Below are 23,266 nucleotides of genomic sequence, written 5' to 3' on the forward strand. Positions count from 1 at the left end.
ATCAGATAGTATTCTACTAATTTCCCCATTGTAAGTTTCCTTGTCTAACATGAAAATGTCTCTCTCTTTGTCTGCTGGTCGGATTATAATATCCTTCCTGACACACAAATTTTCTAGACCAATCTTGACATCTCTTCCAGGTAAAACTTTTTTAATTTTCATAGTCAAGATCCTTTAGTATGAGGTTTCTAAACAGAAATACTGGGGGAATTCTTTGTTGGCGGGTTAAATAGTGAGGCTTAACCAATTTAGAGTAAACCATTTCAGAGGAGGCCATAGACTGATTTCTCACTGGATTGGACATAAGGTATTTTTAAATGTTAAGTTTGCAAACATATTTTTGTACATCGATAATTGTGAAGTGGAAGGAAAATGATAAATGGTTTTCAATTTTTTTTTACAAATAAATATCTGAAAAGTATGGCATGCATTTGTATTCAGCCCCTCTGAGTCAATACTTTGTAGAACCACCTTTCACTGCAATTACAGCTGCAAGTCTTTTTCGGTATGTCTCTATTAGCTTTGCACATCCAGAGTGAAATTTTTGCCCATTCTTCTTTGCAAAATAGCTCAAACTCTGTCTGATTGGATGGAGAGCATCTGAACAGCAATTTTCAAGTCTTGCCACAGATTCTCAATTGGGTTTGGGTCTGGACTTTGACTGGACCACTAACACATGAATATGCTTTGATCTAAACCATTCCATTGTAGCTCTGGCTGTATGTTTAGGATCATTGTCCTGCTGGAGGATAAACCTCCGCCCCAGTCTCATGTCTTTTGCAGACTCTAACAGGTTTTGTTCTAAGATTGCCCTGTATTTGGCTCCATCAATCTACCAATCAACACTGACCAGCTTCCCTGTCCCTGCTGAAGAAAAGCATCCCCACAATATTGATGCTGTCACCACCATGTTTCACGGTGGGGATGGTGTGTTCAGGGTGATGTGCAGTGTTAGTTTACCACCACACATAGCGTTTTGTTTTTAGGCCACAAAAGTTAAATTTTGGTCTCATCTGACCAGAGCAACTTCTTCCACATGTTTGCTGTGTCCCCCACATGGCTTCTCGCAAACTACAAACGAGACTTATTATGGCTTTCTTTCAACAATGTATCAAATAATAACAGCGCCACCGATATGTGCTTCAGTGGACAGCTGCTACTCTAATTATTGCAAATAAACGATAAAAAACGTGTATAGTGATAAGAGTGGCACTAATCCACACAATAAATTTGTAAACCCCTCAATCAATTGTAAATATTTCAAACCTCTACAGTATATGTAACACGCTCAACTGTTTTAAGCCGTTCAGCTCCTTAAAGACGTCACACGACAAAACGGACGTAGGGCGGGGCTAGGACGCTGATGACATTAAGGATGCCAGTTCATACTCGTGGTCTGACAGGTACGGAGGTGAACGGCTGAAAACAGCTGAGCGTGTTACTCCCTAGTGCTGGGCAGGCACTCTTCAAATGTGAGTGGCTTACAGATATGTTTTAACAAGCCCGTTAGATGTTTTTACACTATGGGAGCTCCTCCCTTCCTTCTTTTTTATCTTTCCCATGGCATGCTGTGATCTGTGAGAGAAAAATCTGACCATAGAACTGTGATTGATGATCGTTTGGGGAGAGTGTGGTCCTCCAGCTGGTTTATATGTTATCAATATACTGTTCTGGTGAGTCCAATTTAGGAAGAGCGGTGAAGGATTCACACAGTGGTGGAGGACTTGAAGCTTTAACAAAGTAAAGACATTTTATTTCACTATGTTGATCATATTCGTTTTTTTTTAATCAGAATATTGCCGTTTGATTTTTTTGGACTATTTTTCTCAGCATCTTAAGAATATTGCAAATAAATTCTTCTCTTTACACTTGATAAAAGCAATATACTTTTTTTTTGCATAGAATTTGTTCATTATATTTGTAGTATTATATATATACATATAGAGGTTTGAAATATTTACAATTGTTGATTGAGGGGTTTACTTTAATTTATTTTGCGGATTAGTGCCACTCTTATCACTATACACGTTTCTTTCAACAATGGCTTTCTTCTTGCCACTCTTCCATAAAGGAGAGAATTTGTGGAGTGCACGACTAATAGTTGTCCTGGACAGATTCTCCCACCTGAGCTTTGGATCGGATTTGGATTGTTCACTAAGGTTCTCTAACAAACCTCGGAGGGCTTCACTGAGCTGTATTTATACTGAGGTTTACTAATTAGGTGACTTCTGAAGGCAGTTGGTTCCACTAGATTTTAGTTGGCGGTATCGGAGTAAAGGGAGCTGAATACAAATGCACGCCACACTTTTCAGATATTTGTAAAGAAAATTGAAAAACATAATTTTCCTTCCACTTCACAATTATGTGCCACTTTGTGTTGTTCTATCACATAAAATCCCAATAAAATACATTTATGTTTTTGGTTGTAACATGACAAAATGTGGAAAATTCCAAGGGTTATGAATACTTTTTCAAGGCACTGTAATTTTAAAATGGACTGATCACATACTTGAACCAGTCATAAAATTTTATGCTTTAACAGAGACTGCCAAAGATCTTATAAAAGGTGCAGAGCTATAAAATGCGTATATTCATGCTTGCATTGTGTCCATTTTATGACCAGAAAAAAATATTCTTCATAACATAAAAAAGCCAAGCACTAACACAGAACATAGCATACTCACCTACTATGCCTCAAGTGGGGTTGCAGAAATTTTCAACCATGGACTAGAAGCTTGAGGTAATAAAAACATTTTACGCAAATAAATCCAAGATAATTGACATTTATTAAACATTTAACTGAAACACTGAACAAAGGTAATTATGAAGCTGTACAATTTAAAAAACAGCTACAGTGTATTAGGTTGAAAATTGAAGTTTAAAATGCTTCTTTCGTCTGGTGTCATGAACGTGATCACTAGTTAGTTTCCCTCTCAGCGCAAAAATCTTGAATTTCTACAAAAGAAAAATAAACAATAATATGTACAGTAAATATGCATTGAATTAATGGAAACAAAATACATACTATGAATTTTCCCTACACCTTTGATATGCCAGGTGCTCAGTGCAACATCTTTTGGACTGAGGTTTCATATATATACTATTTTACCAAAAGTATTGGGACGCCTGCCTTTATACACACATGAACTTTACTGGCATCCCAGTCTTAGTCTGCAGGGTTCAATGTTAAGTTGGCCCATCCTTTGCAGCTATAACAACTTCAACTCTTCTTGGAAGACTGTCCACAAGGTTTAGGAGTGTGTCTATGGGAATGTTTGTGAGGTAAGGCACTGATGTTGGAGAGAAGGCCTGGCTCGCATTCTGCGCTCTAATTCATCCCAAAGGTGTTCTAATCGGGTTGAGGTCAGGACTCTGTGCAGGCCAGTCAAGTTCCTCCAACCCAAACTCGCTTATCCATGTCTTTATGGACCTTGCTTTGTGCACTGGTGCGCAATCATGTTGGAACAGGAAGGGTCAGCCCCAAACTGTTCCCACAAAGTTGGGAGCATGAAATTGTCCAAAATGTCTTTGTATGCCGATGCCTCAAGAGTTCCCTTCACTGGAACTAAGGAGCCAAGCCCAATCCCTGAAAAAAAACCCCACGCCATAATCCTTCCCCCCACCAAATGATTTGGATCAGTGCACAAAGCAAGGTCCATAAAGACATGGATGAGCGAGTTTCGGGTGGAGAAACTTGACTGGCCTGCGCAGAGTCCTGACCACAACCTGATAGAACTTTGGAATTAATTAGAGAGCAGACTGCGAGCCATGCTTTCTCGTCCAAGTCAGTGCCTGACCTCACAAATGCACTTCTGGAAGAATGGTCAAGCATTCCCATAGACACTCCTAAACTTTATGGACAGCCTTCCCAGAAAAGTTAAAGCTGTTATAACTGCAAAGGGTGGGCCAACTCAATACTGAACCCTACCGACGCCATTAAAGTTCATGTGCGTGTAAAGGCGGGTGTCCCAATACTTTTGGTAATATATAGTGTACACACCTATGTGTTTTCAAGCATGTACACATGTGCGGTTACTGAAAAGTTTATATCTGGTTTGTGATGCATTAATGCACATTAAAGGGCCTGTTTAATGGCACTAGCAGCAAATGAAAGTAGACAATAACTTACAGTAAAGCGTACATAACTCCAAGAAATAGTGAATGGTGGATTATTAAAATCGCATACAATCTTTAAAGCATAAGTTCACCTTTATAAAAAAAAAAAAATAACTGCAAATCTTTTTGCATGTAAAAACATGGACATTTATTTTTTTATTTTATTTTTTATTAAGAGCCTGCAAAGCATTGCATTTGCTGCAAAGCGCGCTCCCAGCACAAAGACTGGGCTCCCACGAGATGACCTCTAATTGGCTATCATAGTGATCACTCACTGTATAGCCTGCCCCTGTATTTTCTTTCTCTTCTGAATGGAGAAAAAGATGCATTGAATCTTTCTCTCCCTGCAGGGGAGAAAAATGTAAACAAACAAAAGTGTGTAAAAAAATTATTTAAAAAAAAAAAAAGAAAAAAATGTAAGAAAAAAAAAATAGCTAGATCAAGGTTTGAGCTAGGTTAGAGTCAGGGTCTGTATATTTTGTTAAGATTTAACTACTTCCAGACCACCCACCGCACATATACTGCGTCAGGGCAGCCCGATACCGTGAAACAACGTACCTGTACGTTGTTCGTGACTTCCTGGTCTGGGGGGCATGTGCGCCACCGGTGACCCGCTCCCGCTGTGATTGGACACAGCAGGAGCCAATCAGCGGGTACGGCGGCCACGATGGCTGTTGGCCACCGGGGATCGTTCGGAGGAGAAACAGAACGGTGGTCTGTCTATGTAAACATGGCAGACCGTCGTTCTGTCAGGAACACAGATGTCTCTCTTCCTGCAGTCAGTTCACCCCCCACAGAGTTAGAAAGCATTCCCTAGGAGCACACTTAACCCTTTGATTGACCCTGTTAACCCCTTCCCTGCCAGTGTTATTTATACAATGACAGTGCATTTTTTTTAGCACTGATCACTGTATTGGTGTCACTGGTCCCCAAAAAGTGTCACTTAGCGTCCGATTTGTCTGGCGCAATGTCGCAGTCCCACTAAAAATTGCTGCTATTACTAGTAAAAATAAAAATGCCATAAAAATATCCCATACTCTGTAGACGCGATAACTTTTGCACAAACCAATCAATATATGCTAATTGGGATTTTTTTTTACCAAAAATATGTAGCAGAATACAAATAGGCCTAATTTGATGAAGAAATTTAATTTTTACATATTTTAATTGGGTATGTGTTTTAGTACAGTGGCCATCAACCCTGTCCTCAGGGCCCACTAACGGGCCAGGTTTTATGTATTACCTTGGGGAGATGCAGACTAGAATACTGCAATCACTGAGCAGCAAATGATATCACCTGTGATGTATTTTAGTTATCTTGAAAACCTGGCCTGTTAGTGGGCCCTGAGGACAGGGTTAATGACCACTGTTATAGCAGAAAGTAAAAAATATTTATTTTTTTTCAAAACTGTCACTCTTTTTGTTTATAGCCCAAAAAAATAAAAACCGCAGAGGTGATCAAATACCACCAAAAGAAAGCTCTACAGGTGGGAAAAAAAGGGCTGTGCAATTGTCAGTGAAGGTAATGCAGTGCTGTATCACAAAAATGGCCTAGTTATTAAAGGGGTAAAACCTTCCGGAGCTGAAGTGGTTAAAGCGAAGTTTCACCCAAAAGTGGAACTTCCGCTTTAAGAACTCCTCCACCCTTACATGCCACATTTGGCATGTAATTTTTTTTTTGGGGGGGGGGGAGTGGGTGACTACTTTAGAGAGGGACATCCTGTCCCACTTCCTCCTTCCGCCCACGGACCGCCTAGGCGATTCCTCCTTTCCCCTAGGTGGGCCGTCCCTCTCGGCAATCTTCTGGGACAGGTCCCAGAAGATTGCCTGTCCAATTGAAGAGGGGAGCGCGACTCGCGCATGCGTAGTGCACGCCCGACCGCAAAGCCGCAAGCTGTCACGACTGGGTGCCCACAGTTCCAATGGATGCACGGAGGAGAAGAGAGGGAGAGGAGCGGGGGTCCGTGCAGCCGCATCGCTGGACCATGGAACAGGTTCTCTGTTTATTAAAAGTCAGCAGCTAAACTTTTTGTAGCTGCTGACTTTTAATAAAAAAAAAAAAAAAAAAAAAAAAAAAAAAAAAGCTTGGGACTCCGCTTTAAAGAAAAAACAAAACACTTTTAAAATTGGTATCAATGTGTTTTAGATAGGTTAAAAAAAAGCATCTGTATATGCTCTACTTCAACTTTCCTATCCCCACTCTTAGCTTATTTTATTTGTCACACAGGATCAAACTGTTTTCTTCATTTAATGAAAAGAAAAAAGAGCATTTAAACCTGTCGACTTGTTTCTTATATGAATCTATTGAGACTAAGTTTCTAACACCAGTTATTTTCATTGGATGATCTATACCCTTATTCCAATTAGTTTATTTCTTCCAGATTACATTTCACCATGCCTTATATTTTTCCAAATGCTGTAATTTTCAATACAGTTTCAATGTCCTGTGTATCCCTTCCAATATTTTCACCTCTACATACATACATATGAGCTAACTATTTGCCTGTTGCATGTTGCTACAAATAACTATGTTACTTTGTCTATATAAATCCAGACATATAATTACCCTTCATATTATTAAATAGCCTGCTCTGATATATTGTATTTTTTGCCCCATTTACAGTTTTACCCTTCTGTCCCCTGTGACTGCATTATATGGCCAAGTCAGTTTTCCAGTGTTAGTGGATAGTAGATGCGGGGACTGGCCGAGCCGGGGGTCACACAGGGGTAAGCACTTTATTTGTGCTATTACAAAGAGGACACTGTGCTTTTGTTTTTGTTGAAAAATTATATTTCTTTATTACACTGATTGCAATGTATGTTACTTACTTGGTGATTTCTTATCTTTTTAGAAATTATAAGAGTGTTGGATGATATTACTTTTCAGCTTGCATATCCCTTGTAAAAGCGACATAGCGAAACATGTCGGGCTAGAATGCAACCATATCATCCCTTCAAAATGAACATACACTCATGTTTTGTTTGACCACTGTAATTCTATTGATATCGCAATATTTGTGAACTATGTAAAAACTACATGATTTTAACTTTGATTGTTAAATTAAAAATTAGTATTTTTATAATTTTTTCTCTGTCTAGTCTGTCTGCACCGTTAAAATCCCTTCTTTTTCCTTTCCGTGTTTTATGCAACATTATATGTGTTATTTGTTACACTCCCACTAGGGGTCACTAGTTTCACTTTGTTTTTTACATTGAATTTTATAGGGAGGTAGCACTTCATTTTTATTTTCATTTCACTTTGGTCTACTAATAACAGTTGGAGTTAAGCAGCAACCTCCTTCCTTTATTCATTATTTAGCACCTATCATTAATTATTGTAATAGTAGCGCAGAAGTATTCTTTCATATAAGTTATGGTAACAGCAAGAAATAAATAGCTGAATTTAAAAAAGGTGTTTATCTTACTGTTTTGGGCCAATTTTCCATTGTTAAAAAAAAAAAAAAAAAAAAAAAAAAAGATTTCTATTACCATTAACCACCCAAAAGAAAGCCCAGCTTGTCCTGAAAAAAATAAAAAAGGTATAATCCACCTGAATACACAAAATACTTGCGACGCTATGTACAGTTTTACTATGCACAAAGTTGCAAAATTGTGTTCAGGCATTAACATTTGTTTTAGTCTCAGCCACTATGGGGTTAAACAATAGTCCATAAATCTTGATAATAGGATTGCTTGCTGTATGGCTTCCAAAGACAAGAAAAAGAGAAAACTTACTGCTGTTCTTAAAAAATCACCCATGGGGGGGGGGGGGGGGCGCTTGGAAGTGTGCAGAATTGCTACTTGAGCTGGGAGCTTTGATAGCCAGAGCGAGAGAACCGGAGTGATTGTGGGAAGAACCCACTGACTCGCCAACTGTCCTACTACCTCTCGGGTTCCCTCCAGCAATGATGTCGAGAAAAAGCAAGGACGACCGCCGCCGCAAAAGCTGATAGCTTTTTTACTTTGGCCAGTGCCATCAAGCAGAGCCGGTCAAGATGGCGATGGCGCTGCCACCTTGGCTTTCGGAGCCTTAGCCTCCAACACGTATCTCCCTGATGCCATTTAAGGAGATCTAGATGACACAGCAGCTCCACTATCTCCAGGCCAGTCTGCAATTACCAGCCCTGTGACAAGCAGCCCAGCAAATGCCTGAATGAGGTAAGTCAGAATATTAACCCCAGGCACTTCTGCACTAAAGTCTTCTATAGCATCCATTCCCACCTCTGGACAGCCAGTGCTAGACACAACCATAAAGGACATGCTTCTCTCACTGCAATCCTCCCTGCTTGCTCAGATTTCTTCTCTCATTCACAATTTTACCACTGAAATGCACACCATAGGAGAAAGAATTCACTACCTTGAAAACAAAATGGAGGATTATACCACGACTATTAATGATCTGGTTGATGTTTATGAGGAAGGCAGGGAAGATCTTTTGTGGATCAAGGCAAAACTGAAGATAGGCCCCACCACAACAATGTTGAGCCCTGCAGCATTCCGGAAACTGTGCAAGTGAGTGATCTCCACACATATACCCGAGATATGATATCTGCTCTTCTGCTGAAAGCTTCTCCTATTATGCCTACCATTGACTGCATCTACCGTATCCCCAAACCTCAAAGTAATTTCTTTCATTATTCTCAGGGTACAGACCATCCCTGCACCATATGAAGATGTACAAATTTTTGCTGATATGTCAAAATATACGATTCAACTACGACGCCAGCTCAACTTGGTCACAAAGGCCCTACACAATCACAAGCTACTGTACAATGGCCGATACATTATCCTAATCTGCACGATCAATAGCGTTTAATATACCATATTAAATATACAGTATCTCACAAAAGTGAGTACACCCCTCACATTTTTGTAAATATTTTATTATATCTTTTTTATGTGACAACACTGAAGAAATGACACTTTGCTACAATGTAAACAGTGTAAATTTGCTGTCCCCTCAAAATAACTCAACACATAGTCATTATTGTCTAAACAGCTGGCAACAAAAGTGAGTACAAATGTCCAAATTGGGCCAAAAGTGTCAATATTTTGTGTGGCCACCATTATTTTTCCAGCACTGTCTTAACCCTCTTCGGCATGGAGTTCACCAGAGCTTCACAGGTAGCCACTGAAGTCCTCTTCCACTCCTCCAAGACATCATCACGGAGCTGGTGAATGTTAGAAACTTTGCGCTCCTCCACCTTCCGTTTGAGAATGCCCCACAGATGATCAATAGGGTTTAGGTCTGGAGACATGCTTGGCCAGGCCATCACCTTTACCCTCAGCTTCTTTAGCAAGGCAGTGGTTGTCTTGGAGGTGAGTTTGGGGTCCTTATGATGAAATACTGCCCTGCGGCCCAGTCTCTGAAGGGAGGCAATCATGCTCTGCTTCAGTATGTCACAGTACATGTTGGCATTCATGGTTCCCTCAATGAACTGTAGCTCCATAGTTCAGGACCATGACACTCCCACCATTATGCTTGACTGTAGGCAAGACACATTTGTCTTTGTACTCCTCACCTGGTTGCCACCACACAAGCTTGAAATAAGTTTATCTTGGTCTAATCAGACCACAGGACATGGTTTCAGTAATCCATGTCCTTAGTCTGCTTGTCTTCAGCAAACTGTTTGCGGGTTTTCTTGTGCATCATCTTTAGAAGAGGCTTCCTTCTGGGACAACAGCCATGCAGACCAATTTGATGCATTGTGCGGCATATGGTCTGAGCACTGACAAGCTGACCCCCACCGCTTCAACCTCTGCAGCAATGCTGGCAGCACTAATACGGCTATTTCCCAAAGACAACCTCTGGATATGACGCTCAGCACGTGCACTCGAATTCTTTGGTCGACCATGGTGAGGCCTGTTCTGAGTGGAACCTGTCCTGTTAAACCGCTGTATGGTCTTGGCCACCATGCTGCAGTTCAGTTTTAGGGTCTTTGCAATCTTCTTATAGCCTAGGCCATCTTTATGTAGAGCAACAATTCTTTTTTTCAGATTCTCAGAGAGTTCTTTGCCATGAGGTGCCATGTTGAACTTCCAGCAACCAGTATGAGAGAGTGAGAGCGATAACACCAAATTTAACACACCTGCTCCCCATTCACACATGAGACCTTGTAACACTAACAAGTCCCATGATACTGGGGAGGGAAAATGGCTAATTAGGCCCAATTCGGACATTTTCACTTAGGGTACTCAATTTTGTTGCCAGCGGTTTAGACATTAATGGCTGTGTGTTATTTTGAGGGGACAGCAAATGTACACTGTTATACAAGCTGTACACTACTTTACATTGTAGCACAGTGTAATTTCTTCCGTGTTGTCACATGAAAAGATATAATAAAATATTTACAAAAATGTGAGGAGTGTACTAACTTGTGAGATGCTGTATATGCACCCAATAAATGAAAACCTGCTTTTCTTACTAAAATCCTCAAAAAAAAAAGCAGTTCATAAGGATACCTGTTTGTTTGTGGAAACTTTAATATAGTACCTGATTACCACCTGGACTCCACAGCAGCCTCAAAATGTCACAAATCTCCTCTGAAAACACTCACAAGACATCTATGATATGCTATCATGCCTGTGACAGACTCAACCGGGACAGAGGCTTTTGGAGGGGACTGCAGGCTAGCCTTTTGCCTACTATGGGCCCTGACTTTTAAGATAGCACTGCTCTTTGGGAGGTGTGTGCCTGGGGGATCCCAAAACAAACGGACTATGGGAACTGGAGGACCCATATACATGACTATGGGCCCTGGCATTCAATAATATTATATAATGCAAAAGGACATTATTACATTTAACAGTCAAGGAAGCTATGATGGTCTCTGGTCTCTTGAAACTCAGTAAGCAGATGTATTTGAAAAGAAAGTTGGTTAATAAGATTTGAACAGTCCTGAGTCTTCTTGAATACTGTTGTTGGAAAGTCTGGGATTCCTGATTAATCAAAGCATTGTCTAGGTGTGAATTCCCATTCACCTATTGTTTGCCTGTCTGCTAGTATTGTGTCTCCTCTACCGTGTTGGCAAATTATTGTGAGATGTGATGTGTTTATGTTGATTAGCTTGTATGTATATAGTATATGTTGGTTGTTCCTTAGTTATGTTAATTATATTCCTGTTTACAGTTTGTATTGTTAGGGTAATAGGGGAATGTCCTCCTGTAGGGGTATAAAGTATGTGTCTGATTTCAATAAACAGCCTTAATTTGGATTTTACCTATCTTGTCTGTGTACGATGATAGGGGTATTAGCTCTCGGTCTGCTCTGAATGGTTTGGACGGCGGGGCCATTTTGGCGGAAGGAAGCACATAATCAGTGTGTCAAGCTGTTCCGCCACTATACCAATGAATGAGATTATACGTATTTTTCTCCTTGCCATACTGTAACTCATACTCACATATAGATCTTTTTCTTACTGATAAATGGTTACTCAAGAAAGTTCAAATTTCCAAGATTCATACCATATTCATGGCACCTGTCAGTATCACACTAGCAGACTCGCCTTCTCACCCACAAGTCTATATATGGCGGGCAAATAATTTTCTACTACAACAACCGCACTGTGCGGAAAATCTTTCAAAGCACTTATCAAAATTTTTTGTAAACAATGAGGGTTTGGAAAGTTACCCATTTGTGGTATGGAACTCGCACAAGGCCTTTATTAATACAACTAGGGTCTCATGCGAAGAAGAGGACGCAATGCATAGATTCTCTCTTAGGCTGGATTCACACCTATGCATTTTTTGTGCTTTTTGTATTTTGCAGATTTGCACTACAGATCGTGTTCCATAGGAACCAATGTTAAATGGACTGTAGTGCAAATCTGCAAAATGCAAAAAGCACTAAAACTGCATAGGTGTGAATCCAGCCTTAACTCTTATTAGAGACACTGAACAAGAAAATAAACATCGCCCATTCCCGTCTCTTAAAAAAAAATTCCTGACCATACTCCATGAACTCGGAATGATTCTCTTGGAATCCTCTGAAAAAACGCAACGCAAAACTGAAGGCCACCTATTATTCTACTTCCAATAAGCCTGGGAAGGCAGTGGCCCATCGCATTAAACGCCTTCGAGCTAAAACCAAAATAGCATATCTATACCACCCCTCAGTCCAAAGAAAAGATATACAATCCACAGGGCATTGCAGATGCCTTTAGTTCATATTATAGCTCATTGTATAATCTTAACCACTTGCTTACTGGGCACCTTAAACCCCCTCCTGCCCAGACCAATTTTCAGCTTTCAGCGCTGTCACACTTTGAATGACAACTGCGCGGTCATGCTACACTGTACTCAAATGAAATTTTTATAATTTGTTTCCCACAGATAGAGCTTTCTTTTGGTGGGATTAGATCACCTCTGGGGTTTTTATTTTGTGTTAAAAAAAAGAAAAAAGACCGAAAATTTTGAATAAAAATACAAAACCGTTTTATATTTTGTTATAAAATTTTGTAAACAGGTAATTTTTCTCCTTCATTGATGTACGCTGATGAGGCTGCACTGATAGGCACTGATAGGCTGCTTTGATGAGCACTGATAAGGTAGCACCGGTGGGCACTGATAAGGCATCACTGGTGGGCACTGATGGTGGCACTAAAGGGCATTGATAGGTGGCACTGATAGGTGTCAGTGATGGACAGTGATGAGCACTGCTAGGTAGCACTGATGAGGCATTGATTGGCACCACTGGTGGGCATTGATAGTTGGCATTGATAGTGGCATACACTGGTGGGCACTGATATGCACTGTGTGAGCACTGGCAGGTGGCACTGGTGGGCACAGATGAGGCAGCTGTGCCTCTTCCTCTGCGGGACCGATGTCCCTTACACAGAAGCCGGTGATTGGCTATTTTCTCCTCACGCTGCCGCCACCCTGAATTCACCCTTTACTGTGAAAGAAATAGTGACTTCCATTAAAGGCACTCACTAACTGCAAATTCACTGGGCCCAACATACTAACAGGGGAATGCTATAAAAAAAATCCAATTGACTCTAGCTCCTTATCACTGTTCACTTTAAAATAACGCTGCCTTCTCTTCTTCCTTTCCTACCAAAGTGCTAAAAGCACTCATAATTATGGTACTTTGCCAAAGCCAATGAAGGAACAGGCATCCTCATAAAACTTTTGACAGATTTCCCTATTGAACTTCGACCTAAAACTCTACACTAAACTAATAGATAACCAGTTGATTGATACACAGTAAAACCTTGGTTTGAGAGCGTTTTGCAAGACCAGCAACATTTTAAAATAAATTTTGACATGATATACAAGTAGCGTCATGTCACAACTGAGTATAAAAGAGAAGAGAGGTGCCTCTAAGTGTAGCAATATGGTTACATTTAATGAAGGTACAACATTTAGCAACATATTGCTACACTTAGAGGAGCCTATCTTCATTTATACTCTGTAGCTCCTGCTGGATTTTGCTTCTAATCCTCTTGTGGAGGCTTCCATTTGTGGATTGTCATTTTATGGTTACACAATCTGGTCACATTCCTATAATCTTTTTATATGGACTATAAACTGAAGGACCTATGAATAAATGGTTGTGGAACAAACCATTTGAGTTTCCATTATTTCTTATGGGGAAACTTGCTTTGATATACAAGTGCTTTGGATTACAAGCATGTTTCTGGAGCAGATTACACTCGCAATCCAAGGTTTTACTGTATTGCCCACTTTTCTCCATCGCGACCAATCAGGCTTCACAAAAGGTCGCTAAACATATGACGCCACCAGACGGATTATTAATATTAAAGGGATGGTGAACCCGCGCAGTGGATGTAAAGGTTTGTTTGGTGAAGTTTTGGAACTGCTGCCTCCCAACAAGCAGTCACCCTAAATGGGGACAGCTGAGATTTATTGAAAATGGTGGAGGGGTTTGGCGCTGTTCCTTTTAGTTGAACAATTCCCTATCTACGTGTGGGTCATTAGGTGCAAATTAAATATAGATTCCCAGGTGTACCGTGCATGTGTCAGATTGGTAATATACTGAAATATTGATAAATATTGTACAATCATAAGTGATACATAAACTTTAAATATAAAATGAGATATCAAATCCCATATATAGTAATGCTGATAAGTATTCCAAACAACCTACAGTGCAAAGGGAAGGGAGGGGGGGGGGGGGGAAGAGGGGGGGGGGAGTGACGGGGAGGAGGAAGGGGAAAGGTGTGGGAGATCTGCTCCTGTTGGAGGAAATAGACAATATCAGGATCCCTCCTAATAAAGTGCAAGCGTGCTGGTGAATTTCAAAGGAAGTCCTTATATGTGATACACTGGTTGTCAGGTTCTTAGCATATATCTTGTGCAGTTTCTTGTGATGTTGTGATAATAACCCTTCAATTTTTATCCTTGCTCTGAAAGTGCAGCCACTCACCAGATCACTTCACCCCTGCGGGGGTATCAGGCAGTTACAGTTTTGCGCCACTGTACGGCGTTCGCTGGCGGGCTCAGGATCGTGGTATATCATATGTAAAGAGAGAGGGAGTTCCCATAGCGTAAAATTGTTTTTTAAAGTTTTATTAAACAAATTAGAAAGGTACTCACAATTTTACAGTGAAAATCAATCGAGGTAGTAAAAAAACGTCACAATGTCCTTCAGCGCTGGTACAGTAGATGATGTTTGGGAAGCACAGATTGGGCGTGGCCTAATCTGTGCTTCCCAAACATCATCTACTGTACCAGCGCTGAAGGACATTGTGACGTTTTTTTACTACCTCGCTTGATTTTCACTGTAAAATTGTGAGTACCTTTCTAATTTGTTTAATAAAACTTTAAAAAACAATTTTACGCTATGGGAACTCCCTCTCTCTTTACATATGATATACCACGATCCTGAGCCCGCCAGCGAACGCCGTACAGTGGCGCAAAACTGTAACTGCCTGATACCCCCGCAGGGGTGAAGTGATCTGGTGAGTGGCTGCACTTTCAGAGCAAGGATAAAAATTGAAGGGTTATTATCACAACATCACAAGAAACTGCACAAGATATATGCTAAGAACCTGACAACCAGTGTATCACATATAAGGACTTCCTTTGAAATTCACCAGCACGCTTGCACTTTATTAGGAGGGATCCTGATATTGTCTATTTCCTCCAACAGGAGCAGATCTCCCACACCTTTCCCCTTCCTCCTCCCCGTCACTCCCCTCCCCCCACTCCCAACCCCCCCCTCTTCCCCCCCCCCTTCCCTTTGCACTGTAGGTTGTTTGGAATACTTATCAGCATTACTATATATGGGATTTGATATCTAATTTTATATTTAAAGTTTATGTATCACTTATGATTGTACAATATTTATCAATATTTCAGTATATTACCAATCTGACACATGCACGGTACACCTGGGAATCTATATTTAATTTGCACCTAATGACCCACACGTAGATAGGGAATTGTTCAACTAAAAGGAACAGCGCCAAACCCCTCCACCATTTTCAATAAAGGATTATTAATATTATTCACCTTGCAGAGACTACTAGAATGCCTTCTCTGCTCATTTCCCTGGATGCAGAAAAGGCATTCAATAGAATTCACTGTTACCTTCACAGCGTGCTTTGTAAATTTGGATTCCAGGGGAAAATTCTTAATGCAATCTTTGCTATGCACAACTCAATCATCGCAAGTTTATGTCTCAGATACAGTGGGGCAAAAAAGTGTTTAGTCAGCCACCAATTGTGCAAGTTCTCCCGCTTAAAAAGATGACAGAGGCCTGTAATTGTCATCATAGGTATACCTCAACTATGAGAGACAAAATGTGGAAACAAATCCAGACAATCACATTGTCTGATTTTTGAAAGAATTTATTTGCAAATTATGGTGGAAAATAAGTATTTTATCAACATCAAAAGTTCATCTCAATACTTTGTTATATATCCTATTTGTTGGCAATGACAGACGTCAAACGTTTTCTGAAAATCTTCACAAGGTTGTCACACACTGTTGCTGGTATGTTGGCCCATTCCTCCGTGCAGATCTCCTCTAGAGCAGTGATGTTTTGGGGCTGTTGCTGGGTAACACGGACTTTCAACTCCCTCCAAAGGTTTTCTATGGGTTTGAGATCTGGAGACTGGCTAGGCCACGCCAGGACCTTGAAATGCTTCTTACAAAGCCACTCCTTCATTGCCCAGGCGGTATGTTTGGGATCATTGTCATGCTGAAAGACCCAGCCACGTTTCATCTTCAATGCCCTTGCTGATGGGAGGTGGTTTGCACTCAAAATCTCACGATACATGGCTACATTCATTCTTTCATGTACACGGATCAGTCGTCCTGTTCCCTTTGCAGAGAAACAGCCCCAAAGCGAGTTGTGTTTCTACCAAACAGTTCAACTTTGGTTTCATCTGACCATATGACATTCTTCCAATCCTCTTCTGGATCATCCAAATGCTCTCTAGCAAACCTCAGATGGGCCCGGACATGTACTGGCTTAAGCAGGGGGACACGTCTGGCACTGCAGGATCTGAGTCCCTGGTGGCGTAGTGTGTTACTTATGGTAGCCTTTGTTACGTTGGTCCCAGCTCTCTGCAGGTCATTCATTAGGTCCCCCCGTGTGGTTCTGGTATTTTTGCTCACCGTACTTGTGATCATTTTGAGCCCACGGGGTGAGATCTTGCGTGGAGCCCCAGATCGAGGGAGATTAGTCTTGTATGCCTTCCATTTTCTAATTATTGCTCCCACAGTTGATTTCTTCACACCAAACTGCTTGCCTATTGCAGATTCAGTCTTCCCAGCCTGGTGCAGGTCTACAATTTTGTTTCTGGTGTCCTTCGACAGCTCTTTGGCCTTCACCATAGTGGAGTATGGAGTGTGACTGTTTGAGGTTGTGGACAGGTGTCTTTTATACTGATAACAAGTTCAAACAGGTGCCATTAATACAGGTAATGAGTGGAGGACAGAGGAGCCTCTTAAAGAAGAAGATACAGGTCTGTGAGAGCCAGAAATCTTGCTTGTTTGTAGATGACCAAATACTTATTTTCCACCAGAATTTGCAAATAAATTCTTTAAAAAATCAGATGTGATTGTCTAGATTTGTTTCCACATTTTGTCATAATTGAGGTAGGCCTATGATGACAATTACAGGCCTCGATCATCTTTTTAAGTGGGAGAACTTGCACAATTGGTGGCTGACTAAATACTTTTTTGCCCTACTGTATGTTATCTCATCCATTTTAGATATCCAATGGTAGTGCAGGGGGTCGTGACCGGAAGTGGACGCCGATGTGAGAGCGATGTGAGAGTGAGAGTGCTTTCTCCCTCCCTCCCCTCTTGCTCTTCCCGGGACTGATTCCCACCAGGGCCCTTTAGATGCCGTGAGCTGTCTGAAAGCTGCTGCCGTTTGTGAGATGTGGCTCTCGGTCGGTGTGCTACTGAGAGCAGAGTCTTCCCCTTAAGCACACACTGATATCAGCAGTGAAAATCATAGAGGAGATTAGAACAGCTTCCCCCCTCCCCTTCCATCTGACAGAGGCACGTTGCAGTGAGAGGAGACCACGGTGGTGAGAGAATCCCCCGCCCTCCCCCCCTCTCCTTCCCCTGTGACGGAACAGCTTCTCTATTGAAGATGGACAGTGCTGGTGTGAGAAATCTCCTCTGAAATCTCCTTTGAACTCCTGCTACAGCTCAGCACCCTTGAAGATAGGGATAAAGAGTGAGAAAACTCACCCCCCCTTGAAATTCTTTGGATGTCAGCGCTGTGGCTGGGTGAGACATTTCCATTTATTTATCTATTGGAGGAAGTGGGGGGAAGCTGCTCAGAGATAGTGCAAACTGTTACAGTCTTATATGCTGGAATAAAGGAGAGTGATTTCTTTTTTTTCCTGCAAGACTAGGATATATGAACTTTTTTGGGTGAGAAACTTCCAACTATTTCATCCTGGCACAGGAGGGATGGACGTAAACTAGTGACAAAGTATTTGTATTCTTGTCTTTTTTCCCCCCTGCTACTGACTTATCGTGCGAAGCTAAGAGCCCAGGACTGTGAATTGCAACTTGTGAACTTTTTTTTTTTTTATTTAAGCGCTGAGTAGCTAATCCTGAAGGTGTTACCTATGTTTGTTACATATGCTTAGCTGGGACTATTAGCTATACCACTATAGTGCTGTGTGCTGCTATCCGAAGCGAACCAGTGTTTGAATTATAGCTTTATTACCTTGATATTTAAATCTATAGGGTGGTCCAGTGGTCTTACGGGAGCTGGAAGTGGAAAGCAAAGGATTTTTTTTTCTTTTTTTCTGTGCCCTCCTGGTCCCCTGCTCACAGGCAAACAGTATGACTAGAAAGAAGGAAGAGGAACAGGCACAGTAGGAGAACACTGGATCTTTGGCAACATGCTCAGCAAAGGAAAAAGGGAACCAGGCTGCTGTGGCGGCTAACCTGGAGAGATTTGCCCATACTCCTGGAAAGTGACCCAATAAAGGACCCCCGCAGTCAGGTGTAAAGGCCCAACCAGGACCCTCACAGGACAGAAAGAGCCAAGGTCAGGGTCAGAAGGTCACAGTATTAACAGGCACAAAAATGGCAGGTGGCAGGGGGGCAGAAAGTGAGAGTCTACCACTCCCTGTTGAACCAACACATACACTGTCAGCATCACAGGAAGAATCAGAACCAACGCTGAGGGATATACTAATGGCGGTAAATGCATGCAAATGTTCATTAAATAGTCTATCTGAACAAATTGGGGGAATTAAGGAGGAACTGCTGGTGATGGGCCAGGATTTTGAAGAAAGTTGGGGAAAGGACAAGTGCCCTAGAGAAGAGATTGAGCTTAATTGAAGACGATTTTTCCCCTTAAAACAGGAAATTAAAGCAATGAGAGAGCTAATGGCCCTTCAAGCCTCAAATTTGGATGAATTTGACAACAGGGCACGCAGGAGTAACGTGCGAGTGGTGGAACTCCCAGAGATGGTTGAAGGCCCCCAGCCTGCTGAGTTCCTAGAGAAATGGCTCAAGCTGACATTTGGGGAAGACATTTTCCCACCACAGTTCTCAATAGAGAGAGCCCATAGAGTCCCTGCCAGGGCACCGCCATCGGGCGGGCGACATTACTATTTACACTAAAAGGTATACACTGAATGGGGTTAAGGATATAAAGAATAAGCACAAAGACACATGGAAGGTACGCTGTGTGATTACACAAAATGATTTAAGCACAACAATATACTTTTTCAAGGTAGATGCACGGGTAAATGACAATTATGTATGTATAGAAAATGGTGAAATGTTAATATTTTGGTGTGCTCTTTTTTGAGGAAGGGGTATAACGTACTTGCCTTTTGCCCATGCCCCCTACCACTCCAGGAATATTATAGAGACCCCTGTGATGCAATCTAGTACTCTTAATATAACCTCCTGGAATGTTAGGGGGCTTGGGAACCCGGTTAAAAGGATGGCGGTTTTCTCCACACTTGAGAAGGGTCGGATAGATCTGGGCTGCCTACAGGAGACACACCTAACGAGAGACACAATTGCAAGCCTGTATGGCGGGAAATTTCGGTTTCAATACCATTCAGTGCATACCTCTTATTCTAGGGGTGTAAGTACTATAATAAGATCTGGTGTGCGTTTCGCCAAGATAGATACAGAGGAACGGTACGTGTTTCTGAACTGCCAGATAGAAAACAAACCATATATTGTGGCCAATCTTTATATTCCGCCTTTTAAGATGGAGGTTTTATATAAATTGGCAGAGTTTCTCGAAGATAAAGAGGACATACCGATTATAGTGGTGGGGGGACTTTAACGAAGTTATTGATAAGAGCAAAGATCGATTCCCCCCGGGGAAACAATCTGACAAAGTTTCTGATGGATGGTTGGCCCAATTTATGGAAGAGCTGGGATTGTGTGATGTCTGGAGAACCCGAAACCCAATGAGGCAGCAATACTCATGTCTCTCTAGTTCATATGCAACATTGTCAAGAATAGACACGGCTTTTGGAAACGGGGACATGGTACAGTTGGTAAAAAGCATAGTATACGCTGCTAGGGGAGTGTCTGACCATTCACCATTAATAATGACGATTCAGTTGGAAGGTCAGAACCCCCCGAGAGCGTGGAGTATAAGTCCATTTTGGTTGGAGTTAATGAGGGAACCAACAGAGGTAACACTAAAATTAAAGGAATTTGTAACATTGAATAAGGGCTCCGCAAGTGCCGGGATAGCGTGGGATACTTTGAAGGCTTTCCTCAGAGGGTTAATAATACAACGAGTTGCGAAGATCAAAAGGAGGTCCAGGGAGTGGGAGGAGGTCACTGGGAGGGAATCTGTGGAGTCTGAAAATAAGTATGTGGTAGATCCAACCCCGGAAAAAAAAGAGAGGTGGCTTAGAAGTCAACAAAAATACCATAACATCATTACTAGAAAGGCAGAAAATAAGCGTCTTTTTCAATCCCAACGTACCTTTGCTGAGGGGAGTGTGCAGGACGTTTTTTGGCTCGGTTGGTGAAGACCAACAACTCCCCATCAGTAATCGCAGCCATTAGGATGCCAGGGGGAGAAAATACTTCTCGGACCCCTGAAATACATGAAGCATTTAGACAGTACTTCAGGAACCTATACAAATCCAGGAGGGGAGAAGTGGCAAGAGATATTTTTTAGGGGGATTGAGGTACCAGCTCTTTCACAAAGGGAAAAAAACGAGCTAGAAGTCCCCATAACTCTGGAGGAACTGCAAAGCGTAGTGGCTGAGATGGCTAACCAGAAGTCCCCCGTCCCAGATGGTCTTCCCACTGAAATTTATAAGCGGTACGGTGAGGTGATGCTTCCAGAGCTATTGAGGATGCTAGGGGAGGTGGCTGCGGGGGGGGGGGGGATGCCCTCTTCAATGGCAGAAGCTACAATAGTGGTTATCCTAAAAGAAGGGAAAGACCAAATGGATACCTCGTCCTATAGGCCAATATCCGTACTGTGTTCAGATGCAAAAATACTGGCAAAAGTGCTGGCCGTTAGGGTGAATAAATATATACAAAAGCTTATACACCCAGATCAATCTGGGTTTATTCCCAATAGATCTACTAACATTAATGTTACGAGCGGTCGTCTCTTTGGATGCTGTCAAAGCTTTTGATAGCTTGGAGTGGGACTATTTGTGGCGGGCTCTGGAGGTGTTTGGGTTCGGACCCACTTTTATAGGCTGGATGAAAGCACTTTATAAGACACCAAGCGCTAAGATAAGGATTAATAATACATACTCTGATCCGATCCAGCTGGAGAAGGGAACATGGCAGGGATGTCCCGTCACCTCTATTGTTTGCTTTAGCAATAGAACCATTAGCAATTGCGATTAGATCTGCAAGGGGGATACAGGGGTTTAAAAGAGAGATGGGAGAAGAAAGGATTGCATTATATGCAGATGACATCTTGTTCTTCCTTGGAGATATAGACGCATCCCTGGCGGGGGTTATGAACATAGTGGAGGAGTTTGGGAAGCTCTCAGGTCTGGTAATTAACTGGGAGAAATCGGCCCTGATGCCTGTAGACACAATAGATCTTTTCCAATCCTCGGTCAGGCAACTAAGGGTGGTAGACAAGATGAAGTATTTAGGAGTATGGTTAACAAGAGACCCAGGTCAGTATATTGAGGATCTTGCTCCCCTTCTGCTTAAATTTCAGCGGAAGTGTGATATCTGGAGTCGTCTTTCTCTGTCAGCAGCTGGAAGAATTAACCTCATTAAAATTATCTGGATGCCCCAACTTGTATCAGCTACATAATTCTCCAGTTTGGATCGGAATGAGATGGTTCAAAAAAATTGAAACATTGTTCCGGGAACTAATCTGGAAGAAGGGGCAAGCTTGTATTAGCTTACAGATACTGCAGCTACCAATAAAAGAAGGAGGAGCGGCAGTTCCACACCCGCACAGTTATTTTGTGGCTGCCCAGTTGCAGCATCTCAGGGGATGTAATATACCAGGGGAGAGTAATAAAAATGCACAAATGATGCTGCAGGGAGCCTTGCATAGCAGTTTGGTGGAATCTCTGGAAGCGGACTCCCTACTCGCTGGATGCCCCACATTAAAACCAATAACAAAAGTATGGCAGGCGGCCAGGGTAGTAATGGGATACAGGGGGTTAACAGAATATACCCCAGTTTGGGACAACAAGAAATTTCCAGATTTGATCCCCTTGGGTAAAATAAATGAGTGGGAGGTTTTGTGGTATCAGAAAACTCGCGCAACTATATGATAGGAGTACGTTAAAATCATTCGAGGAGTTAAGGGGTGAGTACGGTATCCCAAACCGATCATTCTACCGGTATCTTCAAATTAGACATGCACTGAATGCCCACTTTAAAACACAAAGGGTGGAATGGTGTAAAGTACCTCTTATACAAAAAATAGCTATGACAGGATCCTCCAAAGGCTTAATATCAGAGATATATGAACAGATATGTAGTAAAACCATTAATGGGGAAAGACTGGCTAAAAATAAGAAGGGATGGGAAGAAGACTTGGGGGAAAAAATAACAGAACAGTGGAGAATGATATTGGACTTGAGCTCCCAGGTGTCAGTCTCCCCTTCACAGAAAATATTGCAGCTATTTTTGCTACATAGAGTTTACCATACTCCAAAGAAGCTTTTTCGGTATGGATACAGAGCTGACGACAAATGCCCAAGCTGTCAAGGAATAGGGGATTTGATTCATATGATCTGGAGGTGCCCAAAACTATTCAGGTACTGGACAGAGATAATGGAGGATATTAACAGTACCTTTGGGCTTAAGTTAGACCTGAATGGTGCTATATGTCTGTTGGGGAATATAGAGGAAAATACTGTGCCCAAAAATAGTAAAATTGCAGTAATAAGATGCTTATTCCAAGCTCGAAAGATAATAGCTCAGAACTGGCAATCAGTGAGACCCGACATCAGAAGAATGGACTAAAGTGATGGATGCAACGGTATGGAGGGAAAAAGTGGTATTTGTTAGACAGAGGAAACTGGACAAATTCTTAATGATGTGGAAGCCCTGGTTAGATAAAATGGGATTTCCCCTTTAAAGGGAATAACTAGGGAGAGGAGATCATATTCAAAGACTAGGAGGATATTATCAGGAAAATTAGGGGGGAGTGGAGGGAATGAGGGGAAGTGGCAAATAAGAGTGAGAAGAGAGAAATAAGAACACATAATATATCTGTTATTTAAAT

The 23,266-nt window shown here is 41.7% G+C and overlaps 1 protein-coding gene across 4 annotated transcripts in view; it reads right to left on the reverse strand.

Annotated features, from left to right (window-relative positions):
- Positions 1 to 2,767: 2,767 nt before the first annotated feature.
- The window catches only part of NUBP1 (NUBP iron-sulfur cluster assembly factor 1, cytosolic), a 583,247-nt gene continuing 562,748 nt past the window's right edge, over positions 2,768 to 23,266 (reverse strand). For all 4 annotated transcript variants that reach the window (XM_073591210.1, XM_073591209.1, XM_073591207.1 and 1 more), the window contains one exon: positions 2,768 to 2,955. In XM_073591210.1, the coding sequence (XP_073447311.1) occupies positions 2,860 to 2,955 (96 nt within the window). In that variant the 3' untranslated portion in view covers positions 2,768 to 2,859. The remainder of the gene's footprint in view (positions 2,956 to 23,266) is intronic.

Source organism: Aquarana catesbeiana, linkage group LG06, assembly GCF_042186555.1.
Source record: "Aquarana catesbeiana isolate 2022-GZ linkage group LG06, ASM4218655v1, whole genome shotgun sequence".
NCBI classification, from domain to species: Eukaryota; Metazoa; Chordata; class Amphibia; order Anura; family Ranidae; genus Aquarana; species Aquarana catesbeiana.